A 19,565-nucleotide genomic window follows, 5' to 3' on the forward strand; every position below is an offset into this window, starting at 1 on the left:
TCCATAAAGAGGTGGCCTTTCAACTGCCCCACGGCTCAGTGCCACTTGCCTCAAGCCAGATTCACATGACAAAATGGATGACCTCAAATTCAAGGTAAAGCAAGCAGTGTGGGCCCTGCTCCCCCCCCCCCCCAGTTACTTTCAGGGCTGTAAGCAGTAGTGCCAATACAGCAATCTCCTGAATGGTCTTAAAATCCCACAGTCCAATGTGAATTGATTCCACAAGAAAGCACTGTGGTTAGTTCTGTCTTCTGCAACAGCCTGCTGGATATAAACCCATCACTATTGGGGCAGAGGGACCAATTAGCAACTTAGGATGTAGAGACTCAGGAACACTCATGGGTGGGCAGAGGAAGGAAGATGAAATGCCATTGAAAAGTGGAGAAAACTTTTTAAAAGCCATAACTAAATAAAGAACTTCTCCTAAAATGTATATACTCAGAGGTGTTGTTTTCAGTTATTATGGACTTGCTAATTTATAAAAAAGAATGCTATATAAATATACTGTTATTTTTTGCTGATAATGAGACAGGAGCCACATTAGGAGAAGTCTACTTTTCCATCCCTACGTTTGGGTATACAGCACGGGTAAGTTAGGTACTCTAGAGAGAACCTTCCAGACAGGAACAAAAACAAACGACAGAGGGACGGCAACAAACTTTAAGCAAAAAGTATAAATGTGCTCATAAAAAGGGACTTGTGGCTTAACCTCTAAGTCATCTCTCCAGCCCTGGAATATAATTTTTCTAATCACAGAAGCCTAATCCCTTTCTACCTTCACTTAAACAATAACCGCTATAATGTGGAGCTAAGTGCTGTGGTGGCTTAAGTAAGAATGGCCCGCAGAGGTTGATATTTGAACGTTTGGTTCTCAGTTGGAGACTGTTTAGGAAGCATGGAGGTGTGGCCTTGCTGGAGGAGGTGTGTCACTGAGGGTGGCTGTAAAAGCCTCACCGCAGGCTCAGCCTGCTACCTGCAGATCAGGATGTAAGCTCTCAGCTACTGCTCCAGCACCATGCCTGCCTGCCTCCCCACCATGATGCCATGGACTAATCCTCTCAAACTCAGCAAGCCCCCAATTAAATACTTTCTGCTGAAGTTGCCTTGGCCATGGTGCCTCTTTATAGCAACAGAACAGTAACTAAGTATGTAGTACTTTGTTTTTAGCTAATAGATGGCAACCCTATTTTCTCTGTATTAACCCATGAGAAAGTACAAACAGAGACAGAAGAGGCTCAACTGAGGAAATGGAAACACTTGTTACAAAGCAAAGGACAAGCTGTAGCGGGCCGCCATGCATCAACCAAGTGAGTTCAGCTGTGTGCTTCCTTTTGCTGGTGTCTCTCACGGTTAATGGTGACAGGAACAAGGAAACTCTCCAGGTCCAGCCCCTGTGCAATGTGCTAATGCACAGTGTTAATCCTGGGCCTGAATCAGGCAGTCAGGGAATCAACAACTATGGCTTTGCCTGTGGCGAAGTGTGTGTGTGTGTGTGTGTGTGTGTGTGTGTGTGTGTGTGTGTGTGTGTGTGTGTGTGTGTAAAAGCAGACTCGTGCAGCTTTTCTGATGTGAATGTATGTAGCTAACCACAGAGAAACCAAACAGATGAACTGTGTCACTGAGGAAGAAGAGGAAGAGGAGGACATATGGGTACTCTAGATGTGTGTGGCCTTTTCTCAGGGCAGACTCAGAAGTGACAAGGGCACTTCAGCCGGTCTCAAGTCTGTTTACAACTTATGCTAAAGAAGCCAGAAGCTGCAGGCCACAGGCATTTCTTCAGCATCCCCTACCCTAAGCATTAAACCAAGTCCAACCTCCAAAAGAGAGGAGAAGATGGGTTCTGCTCCCCCTGCAGCTCACCCATGGTACTGTTACTTATACTGGAAAGATCCTACATCTATCTAAGTCCTTGTTAAGTCATGTTTGCTAGTTAGCTAGTCACAAGGCAGGACTTGCCTTATGAGTGAAACAGGTGTGAGCCCTCTTTGGCTCAGGATGCTAATACTAACTAGCACACCCCCACCTGGTCATCCCCACCCCACCTTCACAACTGTAATACTCCCTGTGTTCCGTATTACTCTTTTAAATTACCCTTTTAATCTTAGTATTTATTTTCCAAAAAAGCAGCGTTTTAAATCACTAATACAAAGCTACTTTCAACATGAAATGCTTATTATATAAATATAGTGTTATAAGGTCTCATACACAGCAACTCATAGATGAAATGGCAAAATGGATAGTGTTCTCCCCATGATTCAATATTTACTGTTAACAGCTTTTCACTTCCACCAACAGTGACCTCTAGTAGTGCCAGAGGTCTAGGCCTTCTATTGTAGGGGAAACTAAATTAAAAGGAAAATGGCAGGGCTCAATGATTTAAGTCAAATTACAGTGTCAACTATAAAACTCAATCTACTAATACTGAGGCCAGAAGCGTGATACATTAGGAAAGTCTGCCCTGGATCTGTGGATAGCAGACCATATTATGGGCCAATACCTTTTCTTTTATGAGAAGCCATTTCCTTAGGACAGCTACGAACAGGCAGACGCAGGAAACAGACACACAGTTCCAGCATCCCACTACAGGCACTGTACCACTGTGAATGCCTCATACCTGGACTGTACGTAATAAACCTGTCCAGGTTTATGTAAGATTTTAACATCGCATCCAGATTATCAATCCCATGTACTGTAGTCTACTCATCATTGAGAGAAACAGTATCTGCTTCTCTCAATATATTTTGGTACCTGCATGTTTACTATGCAACTCAGTGCTCACTTGTATTGTGCAAGAGGTAGGGCCTCATTCCATCCCTTCACAGAAGACGGCCCCAGCAGAGTTAAGAGCCAATCTAAAGCTGATCCAGCACTGCTGAAAGACCCAGGACTCTGACCCATGACCTCCAGCCAGAAATTCTGGGAGCAGCCTCTGTTCCAACCCCCCCCCAAGCAAGCCCTCACCCCTTAGAACACCCATATGCACTGCCCTGGCCCCATAAGCTCCTCTTCCCTAGGGGCCCTTATCTCCCGTGACTTTGTGCCTGAAATATCAGAAAACAAAGCTACAAGGTTATAACGAGCATTCTTCCCACCAACCTGGTCCCAGAGCCACATCAACCCCAAATAACACACAGAGACTCGATTAGTTACAATGTTGTCAGCCAATGCCCAGGGCTTCTCATTGGCTAGTTCTGCCTCAAGTATTAGCCCATGATTACTAATATATATATATATATATATATATATATATATATATATTTCTATAAGGTCTTATCTTACTGAAAACCCCAGGTTCTTGCATCCTCTCCTACTGGGATCACATGACGACTCCTACTCTTTACTACACTTCCCAGAATCCTCCTCGACTCCTAGCCCCACCTATCTTGCTTTCCTATTGGCCAACAGTGCTTTATTTATCAACCAATAAGACAAACATATACACAGAAGGACTTCCCCCATCACAAGGTGAGGGTTTGGAGGTTCAGGCAATTCTCCTTGGCCCAAGAAACAAACGTATGAAAAATCTTACAGACTTTCTTAGAGAGAAACACAAAATTCTCTTATCTTTCATTTAATCAAAGACACTCTAAATAAAAGTGAGTTTAAGTCAGCTATAGCATATCGTCCTGAACCAGGACTATCTCGGAGACTTCCTGCCTTACAGACAGAGGTGCAGGGTTGTCTGTGGCAGAGAGAAGTTAGGCTCATTATCACATGAAACTTCTGAAGGGAAGTCTGTGGCAAGTCTGAGAGGTAAGTTCTAAAATCATGCTACTGCCTGCTGCACTGGCAGGGTCGGCAGCCCCTGGGAGCAAGCCCTACTCCAGAACTGCCACTTCAGAATCTTCAACTTAATAAAACTTCCAGGTAACCCCTGCATGTTCCGTTCAACATGGAGCAATCCAATGGTGGTGTGAACCATCACCTCGCCTTTGGCCCCCACGGTCAAACCACTGGTTTTTAGAGACTCGGGAACTGAAGACACCATTGAAAGCTCTCTCAAGAGAGCCAGCTCTGGTTTTAGCTCTTCTGCAAGCCAGGGGCTGGGCAGGGAACTCAGACAATCAGCTCCTGTCTGCAGCAGGCAGCTCCAATTAGTGCAACAGAGAAGCAGAGACTAGACAGACCTCAGCCAACGGCCCCAGAGCCTCACAATGCCTCAAGTGTACGAAGTGGGCTCTCACACTGCCTCTCAGGCTGGAGGCTTTGTGGCTTTTATTTATCTGCTCCAGTTGCCTTGGAAATTTATATTGATGTGATTTTATCTGCCAAAGATTAATAGTAAATAAGAGGAAAAGGGAAAGGAAGTACACTGAGATCTGCCCGTCTGGCCTTAGACCCTGTTCCTGTTGCTTACAGCAACAGTGACCTGGTTTTGCTGTGTCACTCTGGCAGGCTTTTACAAGCTTAAAGAAATCCCTGAACCCACCCATGCCCCATTCTCTGTTTGTGTGGTGGTTTGTGCCCCCATCCCATGATGCAAGGCTCTTCCAGGACAGTTTAAGGACAGTTTAAGGCACTCGGCATTTCTCAACCAGTCTCAGGGAACATGGAAAAATGCTGGGTCCTTCACAAGGTCCCCACGATTGCAGAGGGTGGGGCTAGCAATGAGGAACTTCAAAGGTACAACGTGAGCATCCCCAGGTCAGGAAACATGACACCCTGACCCAGGTTTCAGGCATGCTTAGCTTCGTTTGTCAACATGCTGAAGGTTAAAAAGGGGAAGAGGCGTGTAGCTCTCCGCCATCCTGAGAACTGGTGAGCCAGGAAGTAACCAACCCCCAGAAATTCCCATCACAGGTAACACAAAGCTAATCACTGTTCCTCTTTCATCAAGTACCTCTGGGTCCCTATTTAATCTCTCCTTCCTAATTCCAATTTCAATACTGCTTTTTATCTCCTTGGACTTTGTGACTGCGGTTTCATTTCACATAGTCGCCACTTCTCTACCGAATTTTAACTTTTTTTTTTTAAATAACTCAGGTTACTACTAAGTCATTCCATTCCAACTCCAGTGTATTTAAAAAAAAGTCTGCTTTGCTCCCCTCCCTCAGGGCAGCCATTTTGTAGCTATGGCTGCTGACTGACATAAAAGGGTAAGTGGGGGGAGGAATCACTCCTCCCACAGATAAACAGATACTACATCAGGGACAGAGGCAGAGAGGTACACACACTGGTCATTAACAGGTGGATGCTGGGGGAGAGGGGACCACAAGCTAGCCCCAAACGAGAAGGACAGTGGAGAACATCTAGAACAGAAGCCGTAAGACAGGGGCTATGAACCCCAAATGGTATCAACTGTAGTTACTGGAGCATCAGTTCTGCCTCTAGCCTTACGGTAAAATCCTCTTTATCTGAGCTAACTTCTGTTGTGTAATGCACGAGGAGATCTAAAACTACACCTACTCCCCAGTACCGTCAAAGTAAGAAGTAACTTTCCATGAAAGATAAAAGACAATTTGTCAATGAAACACAGCACCACCACCAAAAGACAACTCCCAACTTAACGGGATCGAATGGAGCAAAGGAGAGAGGGATCGTTTTCTACACTACTGTAACAATGATCCACTTACAGATATGGTACCTGGGCCTACAGTGTCTCTGAAAGACAAGAGACGGAACTACGATTCACAGAAGAGGTGTGTAATGCGAGAGAAATGAACGTTATCCTAGATAATTCCGGCTACACTGGGACCTGGCCCGGGGAAATTGTAAAGGTCTTTGTAAGACTGAATTCCATCTCTAGAGAGGACCATACAGGAGCTGCCACTACACCACTCACAGCAGCGATGCTTAGAAAGAACTCCAACCAGCCGGGCGTTGGTGGCGCGCGCCTTTAATCCCAGCACTCAGGAGGCAGAGGCAGGCGGATCTCTGTGAGTTCGAGGCCGGGCTGGACTGATAGCCTCCAAAACAATACAGAGAAACCCTGTCTCGAAAAAACCCAAAAAAAAAAAAAAAAAAAAAAAAAAAAAAGAAAGGACTCCAACCACACCCCATGGGAAAATGAAACTCCGTGTACAGTGTTTGATAAGGGGAAAATGCATAGTGGTAAAGCCTGAATTCAAGGTAAACTCACAAATAAGCCACATTAATACAAGAGGACAGAAACATCAGAGGCCTAATTAAGATGACAGAAGACAACTCACAGTACGTCAGTCTGCTGGGGAAGAGCACACTAAACTATAATCAGGAGACTAAACCTTTCCCTGGGGCATGACTTCTTCATTCACCACCAGCTCTCAATGCCAGGCTCAGTAAAATGAGTGAGTGTTGGTCACGGTCACCTATAGCCCTAATACTTGGGAGACTGAGGCAAGAGGACTGCCACAACTTCAAGGCCAGCTGGGCTACCAGGTGAGTACCAGGCCAGATAGAGTTACAAAGCACAAGGCCACACCAAACCAAAATGAGCCAGGTAAATCACAGGGTCTCCAGCCAAGAGAGTCCGTGAAGACTAAAGTCGCTTTTTTAAAGTTACAAAAATAGTGTTGGTAAATATTTGAAGTTAACCAGACCATTTAAAGTGTTATTAGCCAAGCATGGTGAGACAGGCCTGGGGTTCTAGGACTCAATGGGGTTAGGTTGGAGATGTGCAAATTCAAGAGCGGCCTGAGCTACAAAGTGAAATGTCTCAAAAACATACAATTTAAACCTCATTAATTTCCATACCAAAAAAAAGTGCAGATAGCTTTCCCATAACCATAAAAGGCATTTCCAATAACCTTTATACACTTGCTTTTATTAATCATGGCCCTAGCATCAAAAAAGCCAAAGGGACATTCCAAGTGGGATGTCTTCTTACCATTTCGAGACACGTCAAGCTCCACCAGCTGCATGAAGTTGGCTATTTCTGGAGGAAGCCGCTGAATTTCATTATCACTGAGTCCAAGCTTTCGTAATTTGACTAGCTGGAAAAATTGCTGAAAGAGAAAATGATATAAAGTAAGTTTCATATATATTTGCATGGCTCTTTGAACTAATAGAACATTTCAGTTTCTCTTTTAAAACTAATAAAGATGGTACCAATGATAATTTCCTAATCTGAGTAGCCGACTGATCATATGAAGTCATCACTGGCATAAACTGTGTTCAAAGTACATCTCAGGACATAATTTTTTTGTAAATTCCTATCCATATACAAGTATTTACAAATAAAAATGTTTAAGAAAATGAATATGTAACTTCATAAGAACAGATTGTCACATCTTCTAGTTATCAAAACTAATATTAAAACTGTGATATTAAATACACATATGTAAACATAATAGTATATTTTAGAAGAATTTTAATTAAAACCTGTTTATATTAAACATAACACATCTCACATTGTGTACCGCAAGTAGGAAAACATTTTTATCAGGAATCAAAAGTCTGTAGTGGTTTCCCATGGCTGCAGCACAATGAATACGCAGTCTTTTTCCTATACCCTTTGATAATGTACTAAAATTTATACAGAGATGAACATAAACATAGAAATATGCAATAAGCCTATGAAGACTACTAACATACAAAGCAAGAGGCAAACCAGATAGTTATGCAACAAAATCCTTAAAGCCAAAAACAGAACCATAATAATAAAAGGGAGGGAGGGAGGGAGGGAGGGAGGGAGGGAGGGAGGGAGGGAGGGAGGGAGGGAGGGAGGGAGGGAGGGAGGGAGAGGAGGCGATGTAGGGAGGGAAGAAGGAGGGAGGGAAGGAAGGAGGGAAGTGTAGGGAGGGAGGGAGGAAGGAAGGGAGAGAGAGAAGAAGGAAGGACAAGAGCTGTGCTATAAGTAGCCATAAAGAAATTAAGTCAAGTTCCTCTAAAGGAAGGAAAATTGACTAAAATTCATTTTTAAATAACAGTTAAGTCCTTGTTTTTTCTTCTTTGCCCTTCACAGCCAGGCAAAAAATTAAGTGACAGCATGGGGGCTTTGCCGGCAATAATACAGCAACCCTAATTTTAAAGCAAACAAACAAACAGTCAAGGGCTATCAGGGAGAGCTTACCCTCCTGTCTGGGGGCAACCAGGACCTCAGGCCTGGGCACAGACCTAGTGACACCAGTCATCCTAGAGTCCCTCACCCCTAACAATACACAATTTCTGCACATGCTCATCTCACCCACACCCCCAGGGTCTGGATCTCTAATTTAAACCCAGTCTAGATTCTCTGGACACCTAAGATAAAAGCCTACAAAAAATTTAAATTTAAAAGACATTTGCAAATTTAAAAATATTGTAGCTTCCACAAAAGTTAACAAACTGCCTCAGAAATTTGGAAAAACTCAGAGATGACAAAACAAAACAAAATAAAAACTAAAGAACTCTACAAGTAATAATCCATGCCAATAATATGGAGTCCAAACACAGAAAACTGCAGAACATGGCTTTCTGGTTCCCAGGGGCACACCATCAGGACAACACAAACCTGTTGCAGTTTGGAGCTGAACTGTCTCCCACAGCCTCATGTTTGAAACACTTGTTTCCCGGCTGGTAGTGCTGTGAGGTGGGGCCTTATGGATGCTTCGGTAGCTGGCACCCCAGCTGGGCAAGTGTATCACCATCACTTGGTAGTCACAGCCCAGATCTGGGGTTCGCCTCACTTTCTCACATCATGATGTGAATGGGCCCCTCCTTGAGCTGCCATTGCCGTAACACCTCTTCCCACTGCCCTGTCTACCCTGATACGAAGGACTAAAACCATAAGCAAAATAAATCTTTCCTACCTTGTTTCTGTCAGCTATTCTGATCACAATACTGCAAAAATAACTAATAGAATGAAAAAAAAACACAATTAAGGAATACTGAACTAATAGAATAGTTCTGTAGTAAATATAGAACTAATTGGAATTTTTAAACTTCTAAAGATGAAATAAAGGGGGAAATGACTAACAAGGAACTTGAATTCAGAATGGCACTGGACCTGGTACTACCCTTAAGTAAAAACTGCCTTTCAAAAACAAAAAAAATTTCCCACCCAAATATGAAAAATCTGCTTTTCCTGTGCTTTCCCCATAAATCTGCAAAATGTGAATGAAAATTTAAAAGAACAATATGACATTAAGGATAGCAAATCAACAAAACTAAGAAAGACAAAAGAAATCCCCAAGGAGATTCCCATGTATCCCTAAACCACAATCCCTGAAAATAACCAGACTACAAAACGCCAAATATGTAGGCCCCCAGATGAGAGTTTTGGGGGGAAAATGAATAAAAACTCATCTCAGGGATTATCTGATGTCGCAGAAAGTACAAAGAAGAAACGTGCAATTCTTCACATGTTTAGTGATAAATCAGAAACAGGAATGGAAACAACAAAACAAGAAAGCGGGGATGCAGTGAATTCCAGGGAATGGACAGCATCAGTAGAGAAAATCATAATATAATGTAAGATTGGGTTAGCAGGAATATGTAGCAGTCATAATATTATACCATCTATACTGGTAAAATCATTATGTTAATATTAGAAAGGCAAGAAACTAAGTGTTAAATCTTCAACTTCCACTGACAGACACCTGTAGAGAGCTACAAAAGTCGACATAATCTAGTTGAAAAACAAACAAGCCCCTAGCAATACGGACACACCTATGGAAACAGCACAGAGTTGGGGGTTCGCGAAAGTCCAGGGAAGGCAACAGGTTCCTCTTTACTGATTAGAACTGTGAAATGATTGCATATATTACATTGCTGAAGACAGAAAATGAATTTGCAAAAGAGAAAGTCTATACTAGGATGATAGGATGCTCCAAATGTTGATTATAAAAATGCTAATATTTCGTAGTTCCCTTCTCCTTTTATTTGTTAAAAACAAAGAAAATGGTATTTACATAATGACCCAAAGATGCACTGCATTTTGAAAAGCAAGTGGGCAACACACAAAAGAAAGTACTTTTCAAGTCTACTGATGCACACCTGGGCACCACTCCTCATACTACAACTGAAACCTGCAAAAATGAGCAGAGTTCACAAATGTATCTTTACATTATGACGTTAGAATAAAAACTAGGAAGCACGTTGTGAATAAGGAAATAGACTAGCCAGCTGTTACATAATTCAGTATTATGCAAATAATAAAAATAGTAAAAACACAACAGAACTTGTAAAGGGTTATTATCGCACAAACAAAATTCTAAAATTAATTAATTAACTAATTAATGAAGTTCTAGAGTCTCAGTAAAAAGCCATGCTAACTACAGGCAAGAGACTACAGTAAGAGAGTAGAGTGGGATGGAATATATAACAGTTAGGTCAGGTGACAAGAGTATTGCATGAACTACTGCTTTTAAGGTTAAAAAAATAAAACAGGTTACTTAACTGAACTATGAATCTGCACAAATGCTCCTACTAATTGGGCATATTTGATAATGAAGATGCTCAACGGTTGCTAATCCCTGAACTTTCTTTAATCATCAGCTGAGATTTATTTTAAGGGATGACAATCTCTTTTTACTAGTTGTACTAAAGCATCTGCAGACACAAAAGCCATTGAAAAGAGTCACATATTTGAATAACTGAGCCGATGGCGATTGTTCCAAGAGTCTGACAGTTGCATAATACATCAATGTGTTTACTCGAGCATGAAAAGCTTACTTTGTCTTCCAAGAAAGGAGTAATAGCAGCACTACAAAAGCCATCACCAATCCTATGCATCCAGGGCCCGTCTGTACGTAGCATACAAGAAATCAAGCAAATTGGGTACTCAGGTCTGCAGCAAATAACAAAAACGATAGGCTACAGATCTCCATGTCTAACAGAGATTGTAACAAGCAAACAAATTTAGGGTTTTGTTCCACAGGTTGATCACATCCTCGCCTACAGCCTGTCCCAAATGCTGCTTTAGTCAACATGGGGAGGTACACACTAGCTGCTAAAACACAGTACGCTATGATTTCAAAAGGAACCCAGTAAGTCCTCAGCCCTTCCCCACATTAGCCTGATGGTGTAAGCAAGTGTTCAAATGTCCTAAATCACCTATTTCTCTCATACAATTGAAGAGATGTCACTCAAACTATGTTACTTCACAAATTTGAAGCTTCTTTACATAGTCAGAGAAAGAATTCGTAAGCTAGAAACTCTTCTGCCTTGTTTCTGAGAACAGCCAGGGCACAGGAAGAACAATTTGTGTAGCTCTTCTGGCAGGGTGCCTGAGCACTGAGCAGTCATGTGACAGAACACACAGCGACACTATTCTCCAAATCTACATGTTTGATTACAGCTCACTGACCCACGCAGAGCACAGTCTGTGCAATTATATTCAGAGAAACCCCAACTGCCCTGGGTGGTTACACGGCACCAGGCTTCTTACAGCCACTATTGTTTTTAGCAGATACTGAGCCTTCCATTCAACAAAACAAAATGCTGTTCCCATTCTCCATCTGACAAGGTCTTTGCACTTTTGGTACTATTAATCCTTTTCTGCATTTAAGAAAGGGGCAAACAGATCTCAGTTCTAGAGAGCTGCACCCTTTCATGTTACTACACAGCCAACCACCCATAAGTTGTACCCAAGTTGCCCAATTCCTCCATAAAGTAGAGAAGAACCACGATCATGGATTCCCACGTGGATCAACAGTGCCAAGAATGCCACAAACCTCTGAAAAACTGTGGCTGAGCTACAGCGACACCCATTTCCATTTTGGAGGCATTCTAATCCTTGACCAAAATCTTTTACCTTTTTGTATTTTATATAACTTAAATAAAATCCTTACCCCGTCCTTATCAACACGGGCTGCCTTTTTGATCAACTACCTACACAGATATTGTAAACCAAAAGCATTTCCTACAAAAGTCAGGAACAAGACAAAGGTGCCCAGTATCACCAGTCTTAGTCAACACAGTGCTGGAAGACTTCAATCAAAGACACAGAAACAAAAGGGATAGACAGAAACAAGATAGGCCACAGTGAAAGCATCCCTACTTGTAGATGACCGGAGAAAGAAAGAAAAAAAAAAACCCTAACTACTCCACCAGAAAACTCTTAAGATACTTTCATAAAAGTGCCAGGATTCAAAATCAATACACAAAATCCAGTAGCCCTCCTATATACTGATAATGAACTTGAAGAGGAAGAAATTATAAGGAAAAAAAACTCATTCACAAGAGCTTCAAAACTAAGTCTAACAAAGAGGGCAAAAGTCCAATATTCTACAATGAAAACTTTAAGATACTGAAGGAAACAAAAGAGACCTCCCACAAAAGTGATTTGCAGAACACAATTCTTAACAAAATTCCAATGATATTCTTCCAGAACTAAGAAAAAAGTTTCTAAAATTTATATGAAAGTATACATTACCCCAAGAAAGAGAAAGGGTAATGCTGTAGGTATCACACACCTGATACCAAATTATACAGAACTATCAGAACAAAACCTATGTTTTAGCTCTAAGACATGGGATAGAATAGAGAACGTAAAAATAAACCCACACAACTACAGCCAGACATCTAATCCTTGGCCGTGGTGTCAAACATATTAGGGGAAAGTGAATCTTGTTAATAAGGATGGTAGGAAAACTTGATTTCTGTGTATTAAAAATAAAATTAGCCAGGCATTGGTGGCACACACCATTATTCCCAGCACTCAGGAGGCAGAGACAGGCAGATCTCTGCGAGTTTGAGGCCAGCCTGATCTACAGAGGGAGTTTCAGGACAACTTCCAAAGCAATACAGAGAAGCCCTTTCTGTAAGAAAAAAAAAAAAAGAAATTAGGTTCATCTCTCCCATCCTACACACACACACACACACACACACACACACACACACACACACACACACTGAAAAACTGGATCAAAGACTTTATCTAAGAACTGAAGATTTTAAAACTGGGTAAAACACTACACTTAAATGCAATAGATGAAGATTTTCTGGAAGGACCCAAACAGAAGAGGAAATAATCCCAAGAGCTGACAGGCAGAATCCATCAAATTAAAAAGCTTCCATACAAACAAAAGGAACTACCACCAAAGAGACTACCAAAGAGGAAGTGACAGCCTATAGGATGTAAAAAGGTCTTCCTACCATACCACAGGCAGACAATTAACCTCTAAGATATATAAAGAAGTGCAAATATAAACATCAAAAGATCAACCAATGAAGAAATGGACTAACAGAATAGAGTTCTCAACTAAGACATATATGGTAGAGAGGTGGTTGGATAAGGGATAACTCCAAGGATGTTTGAAAAAGCCATATGGAAACCTAGTATTTTTATAAACTTATGTATATTATATATATTCATATAAAAATGCTTAATTAAAGTTACCAACACAGAGGACTATGCTCATCCTAGAAGCCATAAGTTGCCAAATAAAAAGCCCAGGACCAGATGTGGCACAGAGAGGAGACGGTGTGAATATGCTCAAAATACATCATATGAAATTCTCAAAGAAAAAAATACTTTTAAGATAATAAACATTCATAAGGCCAACAAATGTTCAAGAAGATATTCGAACATGCCTAGCCATCAGGGACATGAAAACTAAAGCTGCGGGGATGAGGACATCATTCAGTAGGGAGAGTGCTTGTCTGGCATGCATGAATCCCTTTGATACCAAATAAACCAGTCACAGACCTGTAATCCCAGCAACTGGGTGGTGGTTGCAGAGGATCAGATGGTTAAAGTCACTCTTGACTACACAGAGTTAAAGACAGCCTATGCTATCAGAGACCCTATATCAAAAGAAAAGAAAAACTGGGTTTAAGATATCACCAAGAAACCAAATGACAAGAAATACTGGTAGGAATGTAGTAAAAGAAAACCATTTAGTGACTGATGGTAGGAACGCAAATGTGGAAATCAACACTGGAGGGTCCTCAAAGAATGAAAACTAGGAACTATCATGAGACCTAGCTATACCATTCGTGGTTTTACAACCAACGAACTGTAAGTCAATGTAGCCTAGACACAGGTGCACATCCTTGTTCATTGATGCTAAGAAAAACAGAACCAATCTAGATGTCCTTCAATAGATCGATGGATAAAGAAAACGTGATGTGCAAAAACACAAAATGAAATTTTATCCTGCTATGAAGAAAAACATTTGCAGGAAAGTGGATGGAAATGGAGATCAGCATGCTGAGTGAAATGAGCCAGACTCAGAAAGTCAGATGCACGTTTTCTCTCATAGGTGGGCTCCTTTAAGAATATGTATATATGCACAAATGTGTGCATGTGCATTAGTGTGGGGGCTATGAAAATAGAGAGGGACCATGAGAAGAAAGTGATTATGCCTTGACCTGACCAATAAAATATGACAGATTTTAAGGTCTAGCCCCAAGTGTCCCACCGTGTCTTGAAGGAGGATGACAAAGGCCTTGGGGAAAGCAGAGGGCTTCAGATGAGAGGGCACTAACCTACAGAAGAGAGACCGGGAGGGTAAAGGTGGGAGAGGCCAAGGGGAAGGAGGATGAAGCCTCTTCTATCTTGCAGATCTTCATTCCTCCCATACTCCCCCCACACTCACAAAGTAACTGGTAGAAAGTTCAGATCCATTACAGGAGAACATGTATTAAAACTGGGTAATGCACGTCAATCATAGAGTAGTAACTTTTCTAACAAAAATTAAAAAGAAAAAGTAGCTGAATAAAAGGTTTCATAATAACAAGAAAGTTTATAATAGACATGAAGGAAAAATACTTTACAGAATAATAAAAGACCCATGATGGGAGATGTCATTCTGTAAATCTGTCTCTTATTAGTTGTTGAATAAAGCACTGTTGGCCAATAGGGAAGCAAGATAGATGGGACTAGGAGTCAAGGAGGATTCTGGGAAAGTGAGTTAGACAAAATATAGACCGCCAGAGGAGTAAGAGGTCCGGACCCTTTTCTCTGGTAAGAGAAATACTTAGATTAGCAATTATGGGTTAAATACTTAAGTCAGAGATAGCCAGTAAGAAACCAAAAACAAACGGCCACAGCTTTATAATTAATATAGTGTCCTGTGTGTTATTTGGGGGTTCAGACAGTGCGGCAGGGCCCAGGCGACTGGCAAAGAAGACTACACTCTACAGACCCAGGTGAGCTAAGCAGAGAACTAAATATCTGCATCTCAACATCCAGAATATGAATTTTAAGGGGGTTTAGTAAATGCTCAACTACTGGGTGCTGGAAAGATGGCCTAGGAGGTCAGAGTGCTTGCTCCAGATTCTGGATCCCAGCACCCATGCAGTAAGCCAATCATTTTAAGCACACATAACAACTGCAGTTCTGGAGAGGACAGAGGCAGCAGGATTGCTGCAGTTGCTGCCTTCCAGTCTTACCAAGAAAATTCCAGCCTTGGGTTCAGAGAAAAATGTGCTTTAAAAGAACAGTTAGTGCACTCTCACCCTGAACTCTTGGGGGAGGGCCTAGGCCCTGTCCTGGATGAAATGACAGACTATGGACACCCCCATGGAGGGCCTCACCCTCCCTGGGGAAGTGAGGGGATATTGGGGGGTTGGGGGGAGGGCACAGAAGGAGAGAGGGAAATGGAGAAGGACCTGGAATTGACATGTGAAGCAACCTTGTTTCTAATTTAAACAAGAACAGTTAGAAAGTGACAGAGGTCACTGAATACCCTCTTCCAGCATCAGTTGTACTCACAGGCCCAGGCACATAAACTCACACAGTATCCCCCACCTTCTCCTACTGCACAGCATTGTTAATAGAACTGCGTATCATGCATTTTGAAATAACTAAGAGTAACTTTCCAATGTTCTCAGCACATTCTAAATGATTTGAGGTGATGGATACAACTATATTGATTTAATTGTTCTACACCATATTCAAAAATAGCATTATTTTGTATCCCATAGTCTTACACAATTATAAACAGTCAACTTATAACAAGAGAATTTGGAATGCTGACTCACAAGATGAAAACTCATATCCAAATGTTCTAGAATAGGGAATTTATTACAGTTAATAAATACAAAATGAAACAAAAGAGCTCCATCCCTTACTAAAACTATTTCCTCTATAATTGGAAAACTATTTTACTTGCCAATTTATTTATTTGTTCAGAGGTCAGATTACTGAACTAAAATATAATATTTAAGGGTTTGTGTTCTAGTTGCACAGGAAGCCTTTGTGCAACAAAGAAAAAACTGTTCGTTCATTTCTTTCCATGGTCCTAAAATCTCAGTGAGCCAATTTCAAGCAGACAAATCTGCTCCCTGCCGAGTGCTGGCAGGTGTGCACTTGGGCATTTGTAACAAAGGGGCTGCATTTATTCTGCTCAAAATAGGTCTCCAATCTTTTGGGATTTTAGCCCCGTTGATAATTTTATCCTCTCATTTGCTGACATATTGAAATATTCTCATGATACTTCCATGCCCCATTACTCTTTCACCATCAATGTGTTTAATAAATATATAAATGCCCAAGGTTTCCCCACCATTGTTGAAAAAGCTCAGGAATAAATCACATTGAAAATCCTGAAGCCAGGAATGCTCTGTTCTTTGTGCTTGATCGGAGATGTGGACAGTTGACAGTATCATTGCAATCAATCACTTAGACAGAAGAAACTTTTTTATATTTTTATTTTATTTTTAAAACAATCTTATTTTACATACCAATCCCAGCTTCCTCTCCCTCCTGCTCCCCCATTCCTCCCACCGACTCACCATCCCACTCCCCATCCACTCCTCAGAGAGGGTGAGGCCTCCCATGGGGAATCATCAAAGTCTGTTACACCATTTGGGGCAGGACCTAAGCCCTCCCCTCTGTATCTAGACTGAGGAAGGGATCCTTCCATAGGGAATGGGCCCCAAACAGTCAGTTCATGCACTAGGGATAAATACTGGTTCCACTGCCAGCAGCATCATAGACTACCCAAGCCCCCCTCTCAACTCTCACCCACATTCAGGGGGGCTTAGTTCAGTCTTATATAGGCTCCCCAGCTGCCAGTCTGGAGTCAGTGAGCTCCCATTTGCTCAGGTCAGCTGTCAGAAGAATTCTTAATTAAGAAGACATTAAGACAGTACTGCTTTACTGGGAACCTGAATAAGCTGTTGACATGGGAAGACCAAGATGGCTGGTGCCCACGGAGAAGTGACAGGAGTGACAGGGGCTAAGCAGAACAGCACTGTCCAGGAAAGATCAACTAAGACAACACTATCAGCCAAAGCATTAGCATCAGGGGAGAAGTAAACCCAGATGCAAGTGATGAAACTCACGCATCTGGAAAATACTTGATAATATGATACATATATGCACTCCAAGGACAGGGGGAAACAAAGTAAAATTATGGGTATGTGTATATATGCATATATACATACATATGTATTATAAACCTTGTTTTTCTGAAATGTGCAATATAAATATGGGAGGAGGACAAAAGAATAAATCTATTGAGAGAAAAAGTTAAACCGAATGATTTAAGGCGTTCAACTTCTATACTGATGCTTTGTATCACAGAAAATCAAAGAGGCATTGTGTATAGTGTTGCTTTTTCCTCCAGTTTCTCTCTTTTGTTGTTTTCCTTTGCTTTTTTGTTAGTCTATTTAGCGTTTTTTGAGACAAAGTCTTACTTTTAGCCCAGTATGGCCTTGAAATAGGATTACAAAAGTATACCAACGTCCCACTTTTTTTCCTTCATATTGTAAACAGTGGTAATTGAAAAGGTAAATATGTAAATAATTTACGTGTAAAAATGGAATCCAAGGAGGTAGGGATGTGGCTTCCTAGTGAGTATTTGCCTAGCATGCAAGAAGCTCTGGCTTAATGTCTAAAGCCCTATAAACTTGAGTGTGATGACACAAGTCCACATTCCCACACTGGGAGGATAGAAGGCAGAAGTTCAAAGTCATACTCAGTTGCCCAATCAGTTCAAGGCCAGCATGGGATAAAAGAAAAACATACAACAATTTATTAAACTTGGCTGACAATCCTACATAGGTGTTTAGATACTGTTTCATTTTTCAGACTAAACTGTTAAGGTTTCATGTTGAGGCTGAATTTAAAGGTAATGAACTAACTTGTTTGGCAAAAGAAAATTTAAAGCATGAGCTGAAAAGATGGCTCAGAGGTTAAGAGCACTGGCTGCCCTTCCAGAGGTCCTGAGTTCAATTCCCAGCAACCACATGATGGCTCACAACCTTCTGTAATGAGATTTGATGACTTTTCCTCTTTTCGTTTTATTTATTCTTCTTTCATACAGTACATCCCAAATGCAGTTTCCCTTCCTGCCACTCCACCTAGTTCCCCCACACACCCTCTTTACCCAGATCTCCTGTACCTCCATTTCCCTTCAGAAAAGAACAGACTCCTAGGGATATCAACTGATCATGGCATAACAAAATGTAATAAGAATAGGCACAAACTTTTATGTCAAGGCTGGATGAGGCAACTGGGTAGGAGGAAAGGGGTCCCAAGAGCAGGCAAAGGAGGCAGAGACACTCTCCTTCTACTCTTAGGAGTCCCACAAAAACTCTAAGTTAAACAATGTGTGTTTTGCATATAAATGCAAAGGATCTGTGTCAGACCCATATGGGTTCCCTGATTGTGTCTTCAGTCTCAGAGAGGGGAGGGGAGAGGAGGGGAGGGGAACAATCAAGCAGTGCTGAAGCAGGTCCACAGTGACAGGAAGGGAAAAAGCGAGGAGAAAGGAGAAGCAGAGAAGCAGGCATCAGGGGGTCAGAGGGGAGAGTGCAGGGAACAAAGCAGCTGGAACCACAAGAGATCAGAGCCATTAAAGATATACCTCCAGAGCTGCACTGGCTCCATCTCAAGCAGGTGGCAGAAGTTGGTCATATTGTCTACATTATGATGGTGTTGCAGGCATGAAAGATACAGGACTGAAGGGATCATAGAGGCCAGTGTTTCAGAACAGCTAAAGCCAGACAGAGTAAGTGGCAAGGTGTGAGTCCTTATAAAGAGACTCCCCCATGGAGACTACCAAATGAAGCTACGAATGTAAAGCCTAAATTGCAATGGAGACCTCAGGATGCTGGAGGTGCCAGAATCATGCCACATCCCCAGGAGAGAGCTGCAGGCACAGAGTACAATCAACCTAAGAGACTGTACTTCAGGTGGATCAAGTGCAAGGCACAGGACTACCCAAGTCTCCTGGAGCCCATTGGACTCCACCATGAGCCCCAGATGCCAGACATGCAGGGCAGGTGTTTTCTCTGTTGCATTTCAGTCTTGCTCTGTTCCCATCATTCTTTGCTATGCCCCTCCCCAACTCTTCCCTTTAGGAATGGGAATGTTTATTCTATGCCAGTGTGTATTAGAAGCATGTAACTTGTTTTCAGATGACAGGAGGCCACAGTTAAGTGAATGTCTTCAAGTTGATCATAGTGGCACAGGTCTTTAATCCCAGAACTCAGGAGCTAGAAGCAGGCAGATCTCTGTGAGTTCAAGGCCAGCTTGATCTACATAGCAAGTTCTAGGTCACCCAGGGCTACAGATCCTCTTTAAAGAAACAAGGGGGACTGCATTCAGTCTCAGCTGAGACTCGGACTTTGGGCTGCTAAAGCAGTACTGAAACTACTAAGCACCATGCAGACTTTTGAATTTGGACTGAATGTATTTTGCATTGTGAGATGGTCCTGAGTCTATGAGGGCAAAAGGTGGAAGGTAATGGACCAAAAGTGATGTGTCTGGG

The 19,565-nt window shown here is 41.9% G+C and overlaps 1 protein-coding gene across 1 annotated transcript in view; it reads right to left on the bottom strand.

The window, feature by feature from the left end:
- Lrrc1 (leucine rich repeat containing 1) overlaps window positions 1–19,565 on the bottom strand; it is a 120,024-nt gene that overhangs the window by 66,445 nt on the left and 34,014 nt on the right. Inside the window, exon 2 of the mRNA XM_005073715.4 lies at window positions 6,806–6,923. Coding sequence (XP_005073772.1) covers window positions 6,806–6,923 — 118 coding nt within the window. The remainder of the gene's footprint in view (window positions 1–6,805; window positions 6,924–19,565) is intronic.

This window comes from Mesocricetus auratus, unplaced genomic scaffold (genome assembly GCF_017639785.1).
Source record: "Mesocricetus auratus isolate SY011 unplaced genomic scaffold, BCM_Maur_2.0 Super-Scaffold_100691, whole genome shotgun sequence".
Lineage (NCBI taxonomy): Eukaryota > Metazoa > Chordata > Mammalia > Rodentia > Cricetidae > Mesocricetus > Mesocricetus auratus.